The following is a 22,530-nucleotide window of genomic DNA, read 5'->3' as shown; positions in this document are numbered from 1 at the left end:
GTTTAATTTCACAACCCCTATTCAAGTTTAGAAATTTTTTTTTGCGTTTTTTTTATTTTATGTGGAAAGAGATAACATAAAAAATTTGTTTTTAAAAATTATTATTCATAAAGCGCAGGACTGAATTCAAAATTTTATTTCATGCCTTCTGAACAGGTAGGGTGACAATATTAATTTTGGGCCATTTTTTAAATTTGATCTTAAATTCATTTCTGAATATTTTTTTTTAATTCGATTACATCATGTACAGTTCTGTCAATTGATAAAATAGGAAAATAGGTTTTATTTTATTTTAAAATAATAATAATAATAATAATAATAATAATTTCAAATATGCCTCGGGCAATATAGGTTTAATTTATGGTTTATGATAGTTTGATGCTCGTCACTGGTCTGACCTCAAAGGTCTTCTAGCATCATTCTCACGGTTACATAATACGATCCGGATCGGTAAGGATAAGTAAGTATAAGTATGAAAGGGGAAAACGTAAAATGCCACCGCACAATTTCTATCTACATTCTACATGAAAAACCGGAATGTAAATATTTTTATATTTTAAATGCACATCTTACAAAAACTGAAAAGAAGAAAAAGAAGAAAAAGAAGAAAAAGAAGAAAAAGAAGAAAAAGAAGAAAAAGAAGAAAAAGAAGAAAAAGAAGAAAAAGAAGAAAAAGAAGAAAAAGAAGAAAAAGAAAGAAAAGAAGGAAAAGAAGGAAAAGAAGAAAAAGAAGAAAAAGAAGAAAAAGAAGAAAAAAGTAAAGAAAAGGTAAAAAAGAAAGAAAGGGGATGAGAGAGAGCGAGATGTGGAGGGGCGTGAGACACAGAGACATTTTTTAAATAAATTAAATTCCATTGAACTGCTGAAACTGCATTTCTGATTTTAACTTGCAGTTGGAGCATGGTTTCTTTTACAGTTAATTATTGACAGTGCTAAAATGGCTAAGTTTTAAGAAGAACTTGTAGTCTAATGTTTACAAATTAGGAGGGGCGTCCGAAGTGATAATTTGAAAAGAGGAAAGAAAAAAGAAAAAGTAAAAGAAAGAAAGGAGAAAGAAAAAGAGAGAAAGAAAGAAAAGAAGAAAGAAATAAAGAAAGAAAGAAAAAAGAGAGCAAGAAAAGAAGAAAGAAAGAAAAAGTAACATGTCTCAAATAAATGAAATTAAAATTTTTTTAATTCAACTAAATGATTGAACAAATGTTAACAATTATTTATTTATTTTAAAGTAAAGTCTTACAAAAACTAACTGATAAAAAGCAAAGAAGCAGAAAAATAAAAGAGAAAAAAATAAAATAAAGGAAAGTCAGAAGAAGAGAAATGAAAAAAATAGGATTAAAGAATAAAGAAAATACAAAAGAAGAAGAAAGATATATTGAAGAGGAAATTAGTAGAGAAAAAGTTTTTTCTCTTCTTTTTCTTTGCTTTTCTTTTTTTCTTTTACTTTTCTTGTCTTTTTTTTCTTACGCTTTTTCTTTACTTTTTCTAAGTTATTTTTTATAAGTTGTGTCTAAAACATAAATAAATAAATATCAACATTTTTTTGAACATTCAGTTAAAATTAGAAAATCCATTTATTTGAGAAATGTTACTTGTTCATCTATAAGAAAATAAATGAGAAAGTAACATTTCTCAAATAAATGAAATTAAAGAAATGGATTTTCTAATTTTAACTGAATGTCCAAAAAAACCTTAACATTGACTTATTTATGTTTTAGTCACATCTTATAGAAAATAACCTCGAAAAAGTAAAGAAAAAATGTAAGAAAAGTAGAAAAAAATAAATAAAAGCAAAAGAAAAGAAAAGAAAAAGAAAAAGGAAAAGGAAAAGAGAAAGGAAAGAGAAAGGAAAGAGAAAGGAAAGAGAGAAAAAAGAGAAAGAAAAGAAAAAGAAAAGAAAAAGAAAAAAGAAGAGAAAAAGAAAGAAAAAAGAAAGAAAAGAAAAACAAAAGAAAAATAAAAGAAAAAGCAAAGAAAAAGAAAAGAAAAAGAAAAAAAAAGAAAAAGAAAAGAAAAGAAAAGAAAAAGAAAAGAAAAAGAAAAGAAAAAGAAAAGAAAAGAAAAAGAAAAGAAAAAGAAAAGAAAAAGAAAAGAAAAAGAAAAGAAAAAGAAAAGAAAATAAAAAGAAAAGAAAAAAATAAAAGAAAAAGAAAAGAAAAAGAGAAGAAAAAGAAAAGAAAAAGAAAAGAAAAAGAAAAGACAAGAAAAGAAAAGAAAAAGTAAAGAAAAAGAAATGAAAAAGAACAGAAAAAGAAAAGAAAAAGAAAAAGAAAAGAAAAAAAGAAATTAAAATAAATGGAGAGGAAAAAGAAAAGAGGAAGAAAAAAAGAAAGAAAAGTAAAAGGAAAAGATTTCTCATTGAATGTAGCTGTGGTGCTAAAAATCAGATATCAGCAAAATAATAGTTACAGCAATATTTTTTGTAATAAAATTTCCTCTTGCTATGACTTCATAATTGTTTGTTTTTTTATTAAGGAATTTTAATAATTGATGGCTCATTTTTTAGAGGGAACATTCTCAACAAATCTACTGTTTCCAACTTTAAATATCAATTTTCCTATGGCTAAAATCATTTAAACATTTTTTTAAACAAAGAATTTTTTTAACAAATAATTATATTGAAAGAATATTTACTTATATTAAAAATAAGCATCGATTTATTAAAATTCAACCATTTTTTAGATTGGAAAACAGCGCCAGTAAAGAAATTCAATTAGGAAAACTATTTTTTAAATAATTAGTTTTCGTAAGCTTTAAGCTTTTTTCATATAAATAAAGTATTTCCTTTCATAAGAAATTCTTTTTATACGATAATATGATTTCGATTCTTGAATTCATAGATAATTTTTTTCAGACATGCTTTTTTCCAGTTATAATTTATCAAAAATAGTGTTTTTTTATTCAAAGAATTGTTTCTTTTGATATTTAAGTACAATATTATGATGAATTGTACCTGAAAAATGTTTATTTATTTTTTAGTGATACTAACCCCGTCCCAGAAGGTGAGAAATTTGAATTTTCCACCATAAGCGCCATGATTCCTCCCGACACCTTTTGGTATAACGACGTATGTATAATCATAGAAGACTGCAAATGCGAATTGCAGGCATGCAATCGCATGAAATCCAAATAAAAGAGTTTCTCGCATCTTCGATACGATTCTGTAATATTTTTCCTCTTTTCCTACATGCGAGAAATTGTCTCCTTTTGTTACAAAATCGCAACTATTCTACCCAGCTGAAGAATCCTGTACATGATCCTCCGAGGTTCCTGTACAGGATCCTCCCAGGTTCCTGTAAAGGCTCCTCCGAGTTACCTGTACATGATCCTCCAAGTTGCCCGTACAGGATCCTCGAGACGCCCCGTACAGGATCCTTTGAGTTGCATGTACATGATTCTCTGAGTTGCCCGTACAGGCTCCTCCGAGATTCCTCTACAGATCTTCCGAGGTTATTCCGAGATTCCTGTACAGGATCCTCTGGGTTGCCTGTATAGGAACCTCCGAGTTGCCTGTGCAGGATTCTCCGAGTTGCCCGCACAGGGTCCTCCAAGTTGCCTGAACAGGATCATCAGTGTTTCCTGTGCATGATCTCCCGAGTTTCCTGTACATGATCTCTCGAGTTGAATGTACAGGATCCTCCGAGTTACCTGTATAGGATCCTCCGAGGTTCCTGCACAAGATCTTCCGAAGTTTTTCCGAGAATCCTGTACAGGATCCTCCGAGGTTCCTAAACAGAATTTTTCAAGGTTTCTGTACAGGATCCTCTGAGGTTTCTACAAACGATTCCCCGCGTTGCCTGCACAGGAACCTCTCAGTTTCCTGCACATGCTCTCTCGAGTTGCATGTACAGGATCCTCCGAGTTGCCTGTATAGAATCCTCTGAGTTCCTATAAGGGATCTTCGGAGGTTACTGTACAGGTCCTCCGAGTTGCATGTACAGCAACCTGCGAGTTGCCTGTACAGTATTCTCTGGGTTGCCTGTATAGGAACCTCCGAGTTGCCTGTACAGGATCCTTCGAGTTACCTGTACAGGATCCTCCGAGGTTCCTGTCAGGAATTTTCAGCTGCGTAATACCAGAGTGTCTACTCAAATTATCAAAAAAATTCCCTGACAATTTGAGGGTTTTTTTCGGGTATCTCAAGTTTTTTCCCCAGGTTTTACAGGTCTTTATACAGAAAATTTCAGGACTTTTCCATGTTTTTCAAGAGAAAAATACACATTTTTCCAGGAACCTTTTTTTAAAGTGAAATAATGCTTTTCATAAAATATAGTAGAAATTGTAGATCAAAAAAATTTTTTTGGTGATTGCTCATTTTGATTAAACATCTACCGAAAACTGTTGCAGTTTCCAACGAAATAATTGAATTATTTAGAAAACAATTAAATTATTAACAAAAAAGGTGAATTTTAAATCCAAAAGGAAGATTTTTTTGACCAAATAGACGAATGCTGAACAAAACAGTTGGAATTTTCAACCAAACAGCTCAATTTTCAATCAAAGAGTTGAATTTAACAAATGAAAATTATTAAATTTCCCACAAAAGACTTAATTTTTTAAATAAATAGTTATGTTTCAATTTAAAAAGATGAATTCTCAACTAAAAAGACGAATTTTTAACCAAAAAAATTATTTTTGTACTACGAAAAACAACTATTTAATGAAAAACAGAAATTTTGAAATAGTTAAATTTTCAACTAAAAAACATATATTTTAAGTGAAAACAAATTTCAGCAAAATAGTTGAATTTTCAATTCTGCAATGAAGAGAATAAATTTTTAATAAAGTAGGTCAATTTTTAACGCAAAAATGAATTTTCTACAAAAAAGAAGATTTTTCAGCAAAGTAATTTAATTTTCAAACAAAGAAATAAAATTTTAATTAAAATGTTTAATCTTTAACTGGAATAGATGAATTTTAAACCAAATTTTCTACGAAAAAAGATGATTTTTTAACAAAATACATGAATTTTCAACTGAAAAAGACAAACCTTAAAACAAATATTTAAAGTTTGAACTAGAAAATGTCAATTTGCAATAAAAATGGAAAAGTTAAATTTTCAGTTAAAAAAATTAATGATAAATCTTAAACTGAAATAGTAGAACTTTAAACAAAAAATAATAATTTTTTACCAAAAAAAAAAATGATTTTTGAACAAAGTAAATAAATTTTTAACTAAAAAAGACCAAATTTCAAAGAAGCAATTGAATTTCGAAATAAAGAATATCACTTTCCAACAAAAAACACAGATTTTCAACCCAAAAGTTGAATTTTAAACTGAAAAAAATATAAATTTTTAACCAAAAATGGAATAGTAAAACTATAAAGGAAAAAGATTAATTTTTAATTAAAATAATGAATCTTTAATTAAATTTGTCAAATTTTTAATTGAAAAAATGAATAAATTTCAAAAGAAGAAGATTAATTTTCTCTCACAAAAGGCGATTTTTCAACATAATACATACATTTTTAATTTAAAAAGATAAATTTTGAAACAAATAGTTGACTTTTGAACTAAAAAATACCAATTTTCCACTAGAAAAAAATATTTTTCGAAGAAATAGTTAAATTTACAAAAAAGTGATGTTTTTTCAACTAAGATTATGGATATTTATCTAAAATAACTGAATTTTGTAAAAAAAAAAACTGATGAATTTTCAACTACTATCATTAATCTTTAACTAGAATAATTAATTTTTCAACCAAAAAGATGAATTTTCAATCAAGAAGATCAATTTCTACCAAAAAATACGAATTTTCAACTAAAAATCATAATTTTCAACAAAAAATTGAATAGTTAAATTTTTAGTTAAAAAAAATCATGTTCAACTAAAAAGATGAATTTTTAACTTAAATTATGGAATGTTCAACTCGCATAGTTAGATTTTCAGCTTAAAAAAATTAATTTTAAACAACAAAAAATTAATATTTAACAAAATAGTTAAATATAGTAATATAAAATTTCCTTTGGAAATGAAAAATCATTGTTATTGAATTTTATTTTGAAATTAAAAAAAAAAATTAGGCACGCTCTAGAAAAAATTCCCCGACATAAAAAAAAATGTCTTGACATTTCGTAGGTTTTGCAGGTATATCAAAATACAAAGGAGCAAGAATTTTGCAATGCTTGATTTGCATTTTTCAAGGCTGATCATTCGGACCAAGATCGTTTGAATTAGAGTTTCGGAAGGTCTCTAGAATTTACTTTACATTCAATTTTTTCGCACCTAAGATACGTTTTCGTAACCCTCTTTTTTAATAATTTTTTTTTTTTTAGAAACAGTTACATAATCTGATTATCCTGTCTAGACATCCTATCCTTTTTAATAGAATTGATTCCAAATTGTTGTTTTTTTTTAAATATCAGGGAATCATTTTCTTCTTAAAATTTTCTTTAATCAAAAAATTAAAAAAAATTGTCGTGTCAGTAACAAAAAAATTACCTGTACCGATTACAAGATTTCTGTGGAAATTTTATTTGATCTAGGTTTTATTTTTAAAAATCTAATTTTAAGCGTTTAAAAATGAATAATATGTCAAAAACAATCAGGGAAGATTTTAAGAATATTTTTAATTTTTCAGGATTTTATACAATTTTAGAAAAACTATTAATTATTTCAAAAGATATTTCAAAGTTTTAGAAGTTTTTAGAGGATTCAAAAGTAATTTAAAATTTGAAAAGGTTTGAAATCAAATTTTCAAACTTTTTAAGGAGTTTTGAAGGTTTTAAGAAAATGAAAAATTTTCTTAAGATTTCTAGAAACATTTTTTTAGATTTTTTATTTTATAACATTTATTTTAAGAGAAGATTTGAAATTTTTTGAAAAAATTAAATCGATAATCGTCAAAAACGAATCAACGAATGTCAAGATGATTTTAAAAATAATTCGAATCGGTTAAAAAGATATTTCGGAAGTTTTGAAGGGAATAAAAATATTTTAAAATTGAAAATTTTTCGAAAATTTACAAATTTTTTTAAATTTGTCCCAAGCATCAGAAAGTCTTAAATAGCTTTTAAACTGACTCAAATTTATTCTAAAATTTGGTAAAATCCTGTAATAAACAAATAAATAAACAAATAAATTTAAAAAAATAAATATATATTCGAAATTTTTATTTTTTACGAAAAATTATTTTCCCATCAAAATATAATTTGCATAATTTTTGTTCTTGAATAAAAAATGTTTTTTTTTTTTGTTGAAAATTAGGCTTTAAATAAAAATCTTTTTGTTTTTGTTAATTATTATAAGATTAGAAGATTTCTGGGGACAATTTAATTGGTTTAGGTTTTATTTAGAAAAAATTATTTTTAAGCTTTGAAAAATTAAAAATATGTCAAAAACAATTTGGAAGATTTTAAGAATACTATTTTTAATTTTTCAGGACTTTAAACAGTTTTAAGAAAACTATTAATTATTTCAACAGATATTTCAAACTTTTAGAAATTTTAAGAGAATTCAAAAGTAATTTAAAATTTGAAAATATTTAAGATTTTTGGAATTTTTTTTAATGATTGTTTATTTTACAACATTTATTTCAAGAGAACATTTTAAAATATTTTAAAACATTTAAAAAAAGTAGAATATTGTCAAAAACGAATAAACGAATTTACAAAATATTTTTTTATTTTTTCCAAGCACCAAAAAGTCATAAATATCTTTTAAACCTAGGGAAATTATAAAAATTTATATAACATTAAAGCAACATTGCTATTCGAAATTTTTAGTTTGTACGAAATATGATTTTACCTTCAAAATATAATTTGCATAATTTTTATTTATTTATTTGAATTAAATTCTTTTTGTTTTTGTTGAGGATTTAAATATTTTGCTAAAAATTGGTCTTTTTCGGGTGATTTAAACTGTTTTTTATTTTATTTTACATTTTTCGTTGGGAATTAATTATTTTTGTTTGAAAATTTGAATATTTATTTTCAACCTAAAAATATTAAATTTCCATAAATTTTGAAACAGTTGAAGGGAATAAAACAAAAAATCAAATTTAAACCAAATATGTAGTTTAATAAATATTAGGAAAAAAAATTCTCAAAAAAAATTGTCCCACCCAATAATTGAATTTCCAACTTAAAAAGGATAAATTTCCAAACAAAATTAGAATATTTTAATTTTCGGATAAAGAAATTAAATTTTAACAACAAAAAAATGCATTTTTAACCAAAAAAAAAAAAGAAGAATTTTCAATAAAGTAAATAATTTGCAACAAAATTGTTGAATTTTGAAGGGAAAAAGTCAAATTTTCTACAAAAAAAGTGGAAATTTCAATTGGAAAATATGAATATTTATCTAAAAAGTTAAGTAATTTAATTTAAATAATTGTTTTAATTTAACCACAAAAACGTGAATTTCTGAGCAAGTAGGTGAATTTTCAAAAATAAAAAATTAATAACCAAAAACATGAATTCTCTACTAAGAAGATTAATCTTCTAGAAAAAAAACGAATTTGCAAAAAAATATATTTATTTTCAATAAATCTACCAAATATTCTACAAACAGTTGAATTTTCAAGCCGAAATAGTTTAATTTTCTTCCAAATGGTTGCATTTTTAATCAAAAACTTGAATTAAAAAAAAAGAATAATTTTTAAACAAATGTTTGAATTTTCAAGCAAAAAAGATTAGTTTCCTTTTAAAAATTAACTAAAAAATTAATTTCAAAGCCAAATAATTGACTTTCATTTTCAAATTATAAATCTTCAAACAAAAAAATTAATTTTTTAGGAAGTAGTTTCATGAATGTTTTTTTTTTTAACCAAAAAAAGAATCTTCAAATTTTCGGTTAGATAAGTTAATTTATTATTTATTTATATAATTTATTATATACTATTTAACTAAAAAAAAGAATATTTAAATTTTCCAATAAAAAATTTAATTAAATTTAAACAAATGAATTTTCATCCAAGAAAATTAATTTTTCACGAAAAAAAAGAATTTTCAATAAAATACATAATTTCCAACAAAATTGTTGAATTTGGAAGATAAAAAGTCGAATTTACTACAAAAAAATTCGAATTTTCCACCCGAAAATATTATTTTGACGCAGAAAAGTTAATTTTCTATGAAAGTTTAATTTTTGATAAAATGGTTGAATTTTGAACCAAAATTTTTTATTTTAAACTAAAAATTTAATTTTAAACTGAATTCTGGAATTTTCAAGGCGAAAATATAAATTTTCTACAAATAAGTGGAAAGTTCTATTTGAAAATAATGAATATTTAAGAAATATTTTTTAACCAAAAATTAAATCTTCAAATTTTTAGGTGAATTTTCAAACATAAATAATTAATTTGTAAGCAAATAGTTACATTTTGTAACCAAAAAGACAAATTCTCTACCAAGAAAATTAATTTTCTACAAAAAATACGAATTTTCAACAAATCTAGAAAATATTCTACAAAACGGTTAAATTTTCAAGCCGGAATAGTTTAATTTTCATCTAAATGGTTGAATTTGTAACAAAAAAATTGAATTTAAAAAGAAAGTTTCAATTTTCGAGCCAAGAAATTAATCTCCTGGAAAAAAATGAACTTTTCTATTGGAAAATATAAATATTCAATTAAAAAGTTCATTTACAGTCAAAAAATAGACTTTTCTATTGAAACGATGAATCTTAAATCAGCAAAATTATTTCTTTAGAAAGTAGTTCAATTTTAAATCAATTAGCTGCTTTTTCAACTAAAATGAGGAATCTTAAAAAAATTCAATTTAAAAATCAATAAAAAAACAATGTTTATAAATTAAATTTTCAAGAAAAAAGTTAATTTCCAACCAGAAAAAGATGACTATTTCCGCCATAAAATAAGAATTTTTTATGAAAAGATGAATTTTTAACAATTTAAATTAAACAGAAAAATAAGTACATTTTTAACAAAACAATTCAAGCCCAATAGATGAATTTTTAATCAAGAAAAATTAATTTAAAACCAAATATTTGAATTATCAACTAAAAAAGACATTTGCTGAACAGAAAATGAAATCATCAAATTTTTAGTTTAAACAGTTAATTTACAACAATAAAAAACGAACTTTTAACAACAAAAAACATTTTTGACCAAAAAAGATTAATTTTTTGCAATAAAATATGAAATTTCTACAAAAAGACGAATTTTCAACCAGTTGAATTAAACAAACAAAAAAATAATTAATTTTTGATAAAATAATTCAAAACCAACCCAATAAATGAGTTTTCAATCAAGAAAGAAGATTTTCAACCAAATAGTTGAATTTTCAAGTAAAAAAGATATTTTTTTTTTAACAAAAAACTCGATTTTTTAACCAAATAGTTGAATTTTAAACTAAAAAAGAAATTTTCTGAACAAAAAATGAAATAGTAAAATTCTTAGTTAAAAAATTTAATTTCCAACAAAAAGTAAACAAATTTTCAACCAAAAAAAGACGGATATTTAACTGCATAATTGAATTTTCAGCAATAAAAGATCAATTTTTGAAAAAATAGGTATTAATGTTCTACTAAAAATTATGATTTTTCAACAAAATACATAAATTCTCAGCAAATTAACAAAACGGTTAAATTTTCAGCTCCAAATCGTTTAATTTTTAACAACATGTTAAAATTTTTGACCCGAAAATATAAATATTCAAATAAAAAATTAATTTCCAACCAAATAGTAGACCAAAAAATATGAATTCTAAGCGGAATAAATAATATTTGTTATTCCAACCAAAAGATTTTTATTTCAAATAAAAAACAATTCAATTCATAACCAAGACAAAAATAATTTTTAACAAAATAAGTAAATTTTCAGCCAAAGAGATGAATTTTCAATAAAAAAATAATTTCTAACAAATTAGATTAACTTTTCAGTAAGTGGTTGGATTTTTGACATAAAAATGTTTAATTAGATTTACTTTCAACAAATGAATTATATTTTTTTATTTTTTCAAAAATTAAATAATTAGCTGAAAAAATTATTTTATTTCGTGGTTTATTTGTTCAAAAACGCCGAAGGTAATGTACATTTTTATTATTTAGAATACAAAACTGTTGGTTACACAACTCGCTCATGTATATTTTAAGTCTTATCTTGTCCTTAAATTCAAATAAATGAGAATTAATATTTTATGCGCACATGAAAAAAGTACAGAAATACCCAATTTCTGCGAATTTCACAGGAGAAATACTTCAGAAAAAATTATTTTCAGGTTGAACTTGTTTATTTAAGAAATTTTTAAATGGATTTTTATGTTTTAGATTCAAGTTTAGACAAAAACTTAATTTTTGCAATATTAATAATCAAGAGATGATTTATTTCTCTAAATATACATTAAAAACTTCTTTGATTACGGTTTATTCGAAAATATTTTTTTTTAGAAATAATATAGGTATTACTTTTGTAAATTAATTTTTCTCTAGATTATTTTAATTTGGGCACAACCCAATTCTTTTTCAATGAAGAAAAATGACTTTTTTTTAATCGGATAGATTAAAATTAATTTATAAATAGTTGAATTTTTTTACATAAAAAAATTTTTAATAAATTAAAAAATTCAACAGTTTGTAAGATTTTTCGATACAAAAAAAGTTTTTTTTAAATTTAAAAACAATTCTAGTCTGTTTCCTTTACTAAAAGAAAAAAATTGAATTAAAAAAATTACCTCTTCAATTTTTATCTCTTAGTGAAAGAAACACTAGATTTTTTTTAATTAAAAAAAAAAACTTTTATTGGTATTGGAAAATCTTTCAAACTTTTGGATTTTTTTTCAATTTTGAACAATCCTTTCCCCATTTTCTAAAGAATTCCTCTTTTGTTCTCTTATTTCAAAGAAACTATTATACTGTTAAATATTTTTTTGAAATTCATATCTTTCAGTAAAACAGTATTTTTGGTTGCGAATTTAATTATTTTATTAAAAATTCACCTTTTTGGACGAATTTAGCTGTGTTTTTATTTCAAATTAATATATTTTTTAAATAAAATATTAACAATTACATTTTTGGTTTAAAATTATTTTTTTTTGTAAATTCAATGATTGGTGGAACCACTTCGTTAAAAATTATTTTTTGAAACTGAAAATTCAATTAAGGTTGAAAATTTATGCGCTCTTTTGAAAATTCGTCTTATTTTTGATTTAATGCAACTGTTTTTTATTATTCAAATATTCAAAAAAATATTATATTTTTCATTAAAAATTAAACTTTCTTTTTATAAAATGCAGCTGCCGGGTTGAAAATGAAACAAATTTGTTGAAAAATTATTTATTTTTTTCAACGATTCATAACTTTAGTTTAAAATTCATCTTTTTGGTCAAAAATTTAAGTATTTGTTTGTAAATTCTGTTTTTCTTTAATTAAAATTAGTTTTTATAAACTGCAATTTCAACTATTCCAGTGGAAGATTCATAATTTCGGTTGAAAATTCATATTTTTTACTTAAAAATTTAAGTAATTTTCTAAAGATTCGTCTTTTTTATTTGCATCAATAGTTTTGATCTAAAATAAAAATATTTTGTTAAAAATGTTAACTATTATACTATTTGTTGAGAAATAATATTTTTCTGTTAAAACTTCATAAAATTCGTTCAAAGTTTAACTGATTAAAAACAATTAATTTCTTTGACTAAGCATTATTTAATTTAAAATTTATTTTTTCAACACAAAATGAATTTTCTAAAAAACTTATTTTTCATTGAAATTTAACTGCTTTCATTTAAAACTAGAATGCTTTGTTTTTAAAATATTAACTATTATATTGTTCGTTGAGAAATAATATTTTCTGTGGAAATTTCATTTAATTCGTTTAAAGTTGAACTAATTTGTTAAAAATTAATTCATTTGCTTACAAAATATTTTTTCAACATAAAAATATATTTTTTTAACTCAAAATTGATGAATTTTGTAAAAAATGCTTATTTTTTAACTAAAGAAATTGTTTGTTTAAATATCAACTATTGTATTATTTCTTGAGAAACAATATTTTTTGGTGAAACTTAATAATTAAAATTTAAAAATTTTGTAATTTAAATGAATTTACACAAATTAATTCTTAAATTAAAAATTTATTTTTTTAACTCGAAATTGACGAATTTTGCGAAAAATTCGTATTTTTTAGTGGAATTTAACTTCTTTGATTTAAAATAAAAATATTTTGTTGTTAAAAATATCAATTATTATACCACTTGTTTGAGAAATAATATTTTTTGTTAAAACTTCATATAATTTGTTTAAACTTGAACTAATGTGTTAAAAATATATTTATTTGGTTAAAAAATCATTTTTTAAATTGAAAATTAATTTTTTAAACTAAAAATTGATAAATTTTCTAAAAAATTCGTATTTTTTAGTTGAACTTAAATATTTCGATTAAAACTAATTTGTTAAAAAAGTATTCCTTTTGTTGAAGATTTATCACTTGTGTTGAAAAATTAACTATTTTGTTGAAATTATTATTTTTTTAGTTAAAAGTTAATTTTTTAACTCAAAATTCATTTTTTTAAATTTGAATTCAACTGTTTTGATTTAAAATTTATTATTATTTTTTTAAATATGAACTATTATATTATTTCTTCAGAAACAATATTTTTGTTTAAAACTTCATATAATTCGTTTAAAGTTTAACTAGTTTGTTGAAAATTAATTTTTAAAACTAAATATTGATGAATTTTGTGAAAAAATTCGTCTTTTTAGTGGTATTTAACTGCTTTGATTTAAAATTCAAATTTTTTCTTTAAACTATCAACTATTATATTATTTGTCGAGAAATAATATTTGTAGTTGAAATTTCAACTAATTTATTCAAAATTTATTCTTTTTGTTGAAGATTCATCTCTTTTATTGAAAAATTAAAATTAAAAAAATTAATTCAATTGAAAAACTAAAAATTACCATTATTTGTTAAAAACATAAACTCTTATATTATTTGTTGATAAATAATATTTTTTCTTAAAACTTCATATAATTCGTATAAATTTGAACTAATTTGTCAAAAATTAATTTCTTTGTTGAAAAATTAATTTTTTTAACTCAAAATTGATGAATTTTGTGAAAAATTCTTATTTTTTAGTGGAATTTAACTGCTTTCATTTAAAATAAAAATATTTTGTATTTGAAACATTAACTATTATATTTTTTTTTCGTTGAGAAATAATATTTTTGATTGAAACTTTAACTACCTTGTTGAAAGTTTGAACTAATTTGTTAAAAATTAATTTTTTTGTTAATTGAAGATTCATCTCTTTGGCTGAAAAATGAAATATTTTGTTTAAATTATTATTTTCTTAGCGGAAAATTAATTTTTTGACTCATAATTAATAAATTTTAGAACAAAAATTCACCCTTTTTAGTTGAATTTAACTGATTTTCATAAAAAAATCAATGTTTGTTTTGTTTTAGGTATCAACTATTATATTATTTGTTGGTAAATATTTTTTTTTCGTTAAAATTTTATTTAATTTGTTGAAAGTTGAACTAGTTTGTAAAAATTCACTTTGCTGTTTAAAATTAACCTTTTGGTCGAAAAATTAAATATTTTCTTGAAATTATTTATCATTTAAGTTAAAAATTATTTTTTTAAACTCAAAACTAATGAATTTTGATAGAAAATCTTGTTTGGTTGAAAATTCAAAAAACATAGTTAGAAAAAAAACGAGACGAAGGGAAAAATTAAACTATTTTGTTGAAAAAAAAAAAACTTGTAATCTTAGGAATTTAAAAGAAGTTATTCCCCTATTTTTATAAAATTAACCTTATTTTTCTCTGTAATCTGCTTTTTGAAACAAAAAATGAAAAAAATAATAAATAAAGAAATAATAATAAAAAATTGATAAATAATTTCGAGGAACTCATATTTGAATGCAGCATATTAAAGAGAATCTAAGACATCTTATACAATAACTCGTCTGAGCACATGTCTTTCAGTTCCTTGACCTTTCGCAACTACGAAACGATTTAGGTTGCTCTCATTGATAAAATAAAGATAATGTTGCTTCATCGATTACTTAATATACACATAACTTTAAAATATTATATAAATCTAATTTTTTTGTCTTCACAAAGTAATACAAGGAATATTTTTAGATTAAATTAAAATTTCTACAATTGTAAAAATGTAATTTTATCATAAAACAATAGTTTATTTATTTATTGGAAATTGGAAAGAAGCGACAGTAAAAAATACAATTATCTATTTATTTATATTCAATAAATAAATAAATAATTGAAACTTTTTTACTGGCGCTTTCTTCCAATTTAAGAAAATGGCTGAATTTTAATAATATCGAGGCTTATTTTTTAAATATAATTGTAAAAATGTGATTTAATCATGAAACAATCATGTATTTATTTATTGGAAATTGAAAAAAAGCGACAGTAAAAAAATATAATTACTTATTTATTTATATTCAATAAATAAATCATTGAAATTTTTTAATGGCGGTTTTTTAAAAAAAAAGGTTGAATTTTAATAAATCAATGTTTATTTTTTAATATAATTGTAAAAATGTAATTTTAATTTTTAAATTAATTGTTAAAAACAATTTAAATTTAATTTTTTTTAATTTGTAAAAATGTGATTTCATCATAAAACAATCCTTTATTTATTAATTGGAAACTGGAAAAGGCGCCAATTAAAAAATTAAATTATTTATTTATATTCAATAAATAAATAAATGAAACTTTTTTACTGGAGCTTTCTTCCAATTTAAGAAAATGGCTGAATTTTAATAATATCGAGGCTTATTTTTTAAATATAATTGTAAAAATGTAATTTTAATTTTAAAATTAATTATAAAAAATAATTTAAATTTAATTTGATTCAATTTGTAAGAATTTGATTTCATCATAAAACAATCCTTTATTTATTTATTGAAAATTGGAAAAAAGCGCGAAAAAAATTAAATTATTTATTTATATTAAATAAATAAACAATTGAATTTTTTTAATGGCGCTTTTCCAATTTAAAAAATATGGTTAATTTTACAATTTTTAAAGTTGTAAAAATGTAATTTCATCATAAAACAATCATAAAACAATTATAAAACTAATTCATTTCTTAAAATAAATCCATTTATTTACCTAAATTTTTTTTTATTTAAGCAAAAATAACTTCAAAATAAAAAAAAAATCTTCTAAACCAAAGAAAATTTTTCATTGAAAGCAAAAAACCATTTCTTTGAATTAAAGAAACTTTTTTTGACCAAGAGGCAATAAATATTATTCGTTGTTTCGAAGACAAAAATAAATAATTTTTAAAGAAAAATGTAATATTTGGTACTTTAACCAACAAATGTTCTTTATTATATTTATTATTATTAATTTTAAAACAAAAGAGATTTTTTTTAATCCAAAAAGATTAATTTTCTGCAAAAATATTTTAAAATTTGACCCAAAAAAATGCATTTTCTTTATTGTATTATATTAAATCAGTCTGTATTTTTCAAACAAAAAATAAATTCAAAATGCAGAAATATTTTAATCCAGAAAAGTTGAATTTTTACCAAAAAAAATTTCTTTTTAGACCAAAAAAGATTTTAATTTTTAATAAAAAAAAAAGTTGCATTTAGTCAAAAATAAGAGGAATTTTGAAGAAAATACATAAATTTTTAACTTCAATTGAATTTTCGGTTTCAAAAATTTATTTTTAACAAAGTGGTTCCACCAAGTCATTGAATAAAAAAAAAGAATTATTAACGAAAAATGTAATTAGTTAGTATTACATTTTAAAAATAGTTTAATTTAAAATAAAAAAAGTTAAATTCATCCAAAAAAGACGAATTTTCCACAAAATCAAGTAGTTTAATTTTTAACAAAACAAAAAATTGTAACAAAAAAATTAATAGTTGATATTTCAGAGAAAAAATATTTTAAGTAATTTTAAATAAAAAACAGAAAAAATTCTTTAAAAAAAACGACGAATTTTCAACAAAAGAGGTGCTTTTTCAAGCAAAAAATTACATTTTTAACAAAGTAGTTCAACTTGTAGTTAAGCAGTTCAATTTTCAACCAATAAATATTTTTATTTTAAATCACAAACAGTTAAATTCAACCAAACAGACAAACTTTCAACCCGAAAACATTAATTTTCTATGAAATTGTTAAATTTTTAAGTAAAAAGTAAACGAATTTTTTTACAAATAATTAAAATTTTGAAGCAAATAGTTTAATTTTCAACCCAAAATTGAATTTTTAATAAAGAAGTTAAACTTTTAACCAAGTAGTTGAGTTTTAAATAAAAAAGGTGAATTTTCAATGAAAAATGTAATAGATAATAATTCAATAAAGATTTTTTAAATTTTAAAACAAAAACAGTCGAATTTTTTACAAAAAAGTTGAATCCTTAACAAAAACAGATTCATTTTCAACAAAGAAGATTAATCTACCAAAAATCCAGAAAAAAATGAGGATTTATTTAAACATTCCTAATTTTACCACAAATTGAAATAGTTACATTTTTAAAGAAGAAAATTAATTCTAAATCAATAAAAATGAATTTTTTAACCAAAGACGATTTTTTTATTCAAATATTTTATTGGAAATTCGTCTCTTTTAATGAGAAGCTCAATTACTTGGTTCAAAAAATTTCAACTTTAAAATTCAACAAACTGTTTAAAATTTTTTCTTTCTTGAGTAAAATATTTGTTGTTAAAAATTCAATTATATTTCTTAAATTCATCTCTTATGGCAAAAAATATATTTGGTTGACTATTTAAATATTTACTTAAAAATTCGTCGCTTTTGGTTGAATTTAAATGTTTTTTATTTTAAATTAAATTAATTTTAGTAGAAATTTTGAAATATTAACTCTAATATTTTCGTTCAGAATAATCAATCTTTTTTTGTTTTGAAATTCAACTATTTGGATGAAAATTCGTGCTCTCGGTTGAAAATTCGGTTTTTTGTTGTTGGATTTATCTAATAAATTGTAGCTTTAAAATTCGTTTTCTTGGTTACAAATTAAATTTTTTTGGCAAAATTTTACCCTGAATTAATAATTAAAATATTATTAATTATTAATCATTTTTGCTCAAGGATTAAACTATTTTGTTAACAAAATTCTTCGATTTTCGTTGAAATTGATTCTTTTTAAATAATTACATGTATATTTTTATTTTGAAATATGAACTATTAGATTTTTGGTTTAGAATTAATCTCTTTTGGCTGAAAATTCAACAAATTGTTTGAACATTAAACTAATTAATTACAAATTATTTTTTTAAACTGAAAATTCATATCTTTCTGTAGAAATTTCAGCTTTTTTAATAAAAAAAAGCAACTATACAGTTAAAAATTATCTTTTTTTGGTTGAAAATTATTTTTGTTGTTAAAAGTTTACCTCTTTTGATAAAATTTTATCTTTTTGGTTGAAAAACTAACTGTTTTGTTCATATTTATTTATTTTTTGAAAATTAATTTTTGTAACAAAAAGTTTAACTATTTGGTTAAAAATTAATGATTTCTTTTTAAATAAGTCTTTTATAGTTTAATATAATTGTTTTTTTATAAAAATAAAAAATTTTTTGATTAAAGCAGAAATTTTTCGTTGAAAATTCAAATTTTATTCAAGATAAATTTCAAACCAAACAGTTTAATTTTCGACGAAAAAAGACGAATTTTCAAACCAAAGAAGATTAATTTTCGACCAAACAGATACATTTTTATTCAAAAGGGATTAATTTGCTACCAAAATGTTGAAAAACATTTGCATTCGTAGCCGAAAAGATGAAATTTTACCAAAAGAGATACATTTTCAACAAAAAATAAATTTTCAAACAAATAGCTGAATTTTCAATCCAAGAATTTGACTTTTTAACCCGTAATAATTTAATCTCAGCCAAGAAGATTAATTTTCAATATAATAATTCAAGATTTTTTAATTGGTTTTAAGGTCGCTAAATTTTCAAATAAACAGATGAATCTTTAACGAAAAAAATTTAATTTTCACCAAGTAATTGAATTTTAAAACAAAAAATATGAATTCTAATAGAAAAATATGATCGCTGATATTTTAAACAAATAAATTTTAATTTTAAATACAAAACAATTGAAATCAACCAATAAAGACAAATTTTTTCTCGACAATAGAAAATTAATTTCTGATCAAATAGCGGAATTTTCGAATCAAAATAATGAATTTTTAACCCGAAATAATTAATTTTCAACCAAGAAGATGAATTTTCAACAACAAAAAAATAATTTTCGAAATAATAATTAAAATTGCAAATTTAAAAAAGAAAAAATTAAGTTCAACCAATAAAGACGAATTGTTCTTCAAGCAAAGAAGATTAATTTTAAACTATTAAAATTTTCAACCCAAAGATATGAATTTTTAACCCGAAATAATTAATTTTGCACAAAACAGTAAATTTTTAACCAAGAAGATTAATTTTCTATGAAAAAGACGAATTTTCAAAAAAATAGTTTAAATAAATAATTAATAAATAATATAAATAAATCATTCATCCTTTTTTTTACCAAAAGAGATAAATTTTCAACAACAAAAACGAATTATCAATATAATAATTAATTTTTGAACAACATTTCATTTTAAAATAAAAATCAATTGCAATAAAGATGAATTTTTTCTTAATTAAAGAAAATTAATTTTCAACCAAACAGTTAAACTTTCAACATAAAAATATGAATTTTTACCGGAAATAATTAATTTTCAACAAAAAAAGTTTATATGCAGTCAAGAAGATGAATTTTCAACATAAAATTAAATTTTCAAATAAAAATATGAATCTTGAACGAAACAAGTGAAATTTCAACAAAGTAGTTGATTTTTAAATAAAAAAATATGAATTCTCGTAGAAAAATATAATAGTTGATATTTTAACCAGGAAAATTTTAATTTTAAATTAAAAAAAATTAAATTCAATCTTTAATAACAACTTTGTCTACAACATAATATTCATTTTTAACATAATAATTAAATTTTCAAATAAAGAGATAAAATTTCAATGAAAAAAATAAATTTCTAATATAATAATTAAATTTATAAAATGAAGAGATTAATTTAAAAAATGCACTTTCAAATAAAAAAAATGAATTTTTAATTTTAAAAAATTTTCAACCGAAAAATTACATTTCTAAGAAAATAATAAAATTTATAAATAAAGAGACGAATTTAAAAGAAAAATTTAAACCTAAAAAAAAAGAAATTTTCAACATAATAATTAAATTTAAAAATAAAGGGATGAACCTTCAACAAAAAAAATTTATTTAAAAAAAAATGAATCAACAGAATACATTTTAAAAAAGAGATGGATCTTAAAACAGAATTAATTTCCAATTAAAAAAATAATAATTGTTCACCGAAAAATTAAATTTAATAATAAAGAGATGGATTAAAAAGAAATTCAACAAAATAATTAAATTAACAAAAAAAGAGATGAATCTTTAACAAAAAAATTGAATTAAAAAATTTTTTTTAAATAATTAAATTTACAAAAAATTTACAAAAAAATCATTTGAAACCGAAAAATTAAATCTTTAACAAAATAATTAAATTAACTAAAAAAAAATGAATCTAACGAAATATTTAAATTAAAAAAAAATAATTTTTAACAAAATAATTAAATTTACAAATGAAGAGATGGATCTTATATAAAAAAAAAATAGAATTTCCGACCAAAAAATTAAATTTTTAACAAAATAATTAAATTTGCAAATAAAGAAATGAATCTAAAACAAAAATTGATTAAAAAAAAAACAAACATTTTCAACAAAATAATTAGATTTACAAAAAAAGAGATGAATTTAAAAAATGCACTTTTGACGAAATCAATGATTTTCAACATTATAATTAAATTTACAAATAAAGAGATGATTACAAAAAATGAATTTCCAACAAAATAATTAAATTAATAAATAAAAAAAATAAATCTAAAAAAAAATGATTATAATTTTCAATAAAAAAATCAGATTTACAAAAAAAGAGATGAATCTTCATTAAAAAAATAAGTTTTCAATAAAAAAATAATAATTTTCAACCGAAAAATTAAATTTGTAACAAAATAATTAAATTGGCAAATAAAGAGATGAATCTTTAAACAAAAAATTAATTTATATTCAAATAAAAACACGAATAATTTTTCCTCAACTAAAGAACATTAATTTTCAACTAAACAGTTGAAGTTTTAACCAGAAATAATTAATTTTCCATAAAAAGTCTTTAAAATAAAGAGATAAACCTTCAACGAAAAAAATTAATTTTCAACTAAGTAGTTAAATTTAAAGCCAAAAACTATGAATTCTCATAAAGAAATATAATAGTTGATACTTCACCAAAATATTTATATTTTTAAATAAAAAAACAATTGAATTCAACCAATAAGGATTAATTTTTCCTCAAAAAAAGAAAATTAATTTTCAACCGAATGTAAACGTCTTTGATTAAAGATAAAAATCTATTTTAAAAGAATCTTGAATTCAAAGAATCTGTTCTTCTAATAATTTGATCATTTGAGCACACACGTCATCTTCCTCCTACTCTAGTTTATCTGTTTGAATCTAGAGCAACGCACTTTTTCCACATGATTAAAAATAACTTTGTTTACATAAAAATACCGCAGAGTCCTCTGAATCATAGGTCAGTCACACCCAACCCGCGAAATCAATACCCCTGAATTGCACCTCCAATTTGCCGAGAAGAGAATAAAAAATTTCCTCATTTACACCTTTTTCTCCCATTGTCTTTTAAATTAAAGAGCGAGCGCAGCCTCGAATGTGACATAACCCTCGAAAGCAGGAAACCGCAGTTAATTTTTTCACAGTTATTTTCCAAAACGGTCTTAGCCCCAGGATTAAATATTTTTAGACACAAAAGAGGTATTGAATTGCTCGTTTCCGCTCAAGGAGACAATTTTCGCATGTCAGGACAACTTTAAAAACCAGCTTTTTCTGAGTTGAGACTGTCGACATAGTGACTCTGCTCGGTTTTATAAGGAAAAGTGAGTCTATCTGCCCACGTGGAGATGTGGATGAGCGTGGGATTACCTCACGGAATAGAATGTCTTTCACGATATGTAACACAACACGAGGTGAATTTTATTCAGAACCGATCGTGCCGGGAGTCCGCAACCAACTGACAGTGGAGTGACAGAAGAGAGAAGAGTGTTGCGTGAGGGGGTGTTTGAGAGAGTATGGGTGCACCTTGAGCAGAGTGCAGGCCTCGGGTTATGAATTTAAAAAAAAAAAAAGGAATTTTTATCTAAGATTATGAATTTTTCAAGGAAAAAAATTAACTTTTGGGTAAAAATATCTTAAGTGTGCTAATTTTAAATCGATAATAAAAGTTCTTGATCATTTTCTTCAACAATGGATTACTTGCGCACGATTTATTAATTTGCTGAAAATTCATTAGTTTAGAATTCAACTATTTACTTGTGAATTTAATTATTAGGTTAAAAACTCTTTTTTTTTAAGATCCATCTCTTTATTTGTAAATTTAATTATTATATTGAAAATTAATTTTTTTAAAGATTCATGTCTTTCTTTGTAAATTTAATTATTTTGTTAAACCTTCAATTTTTTGTTTGAAGATTAATCTCTTTATTTGTAA

At 21.9% G+C, this 22,530-nt stretch overlaps 1 protein-coding gene across 6 annotated transcripts in view; it reads right to left on the bottom strand.

Annotated features, from left to right (window-relative positions):
* The window catches only part of LOC117179509 (androgen-induced gene 1 protein-like), a 95,282-nt gene that overhangs the window by 29,139 nt on the left and 43,613 nt on the right, over nt 1-22,530 (bottom strand). For 2 of the 6 annotated variants that reach the window (XR_004467928.1, XR_004467929.1), the window contains exon 1: nt 2,987-3,145. The exons of 2 other annotated variants lie outside the window; for them this stretch is intronic. Coding sequence is in view for 2 of the 4 variants with exons in the window: in XM_033371379.1 (XP_033227270.1) it covers nt 2,987-3,145 (159 nt within the window). In the remaining 2 variants the exon portion in view is untranslated. Of the gene's footprint in view, nt 1-2,986; nt 3,181-21,965; nt 22,042-22,530 lie in introns of those variants that run through there. 2 more of the 6 variants (XM_033371379.1, XM_033371380.1) reach the window with 2 other exon arrangements.

This window comes from Belonocnema kinseyi, chromosome 9 (genome assembly GCF_010883055.1).
Source record: "Belonocnema kinseyi isolate 2016_QV_RU_SX_M_011 chromosome 9, B_treatae_v1, whole genome shotgun sequence".
Classification (NCBI taxonomy): domain Eukaryota; kingdom Metazoa; phylum Arthropoda; class Insecta; order Hymenoptera; family Cynipidae; genus Belonocnema; species Belonocnema kinseyi.
The sequence above is the reverse complement of the archived record's forward strand: the minus strand, read 5'-3'. Positions and strand labels throughout refer to the sequence as shown.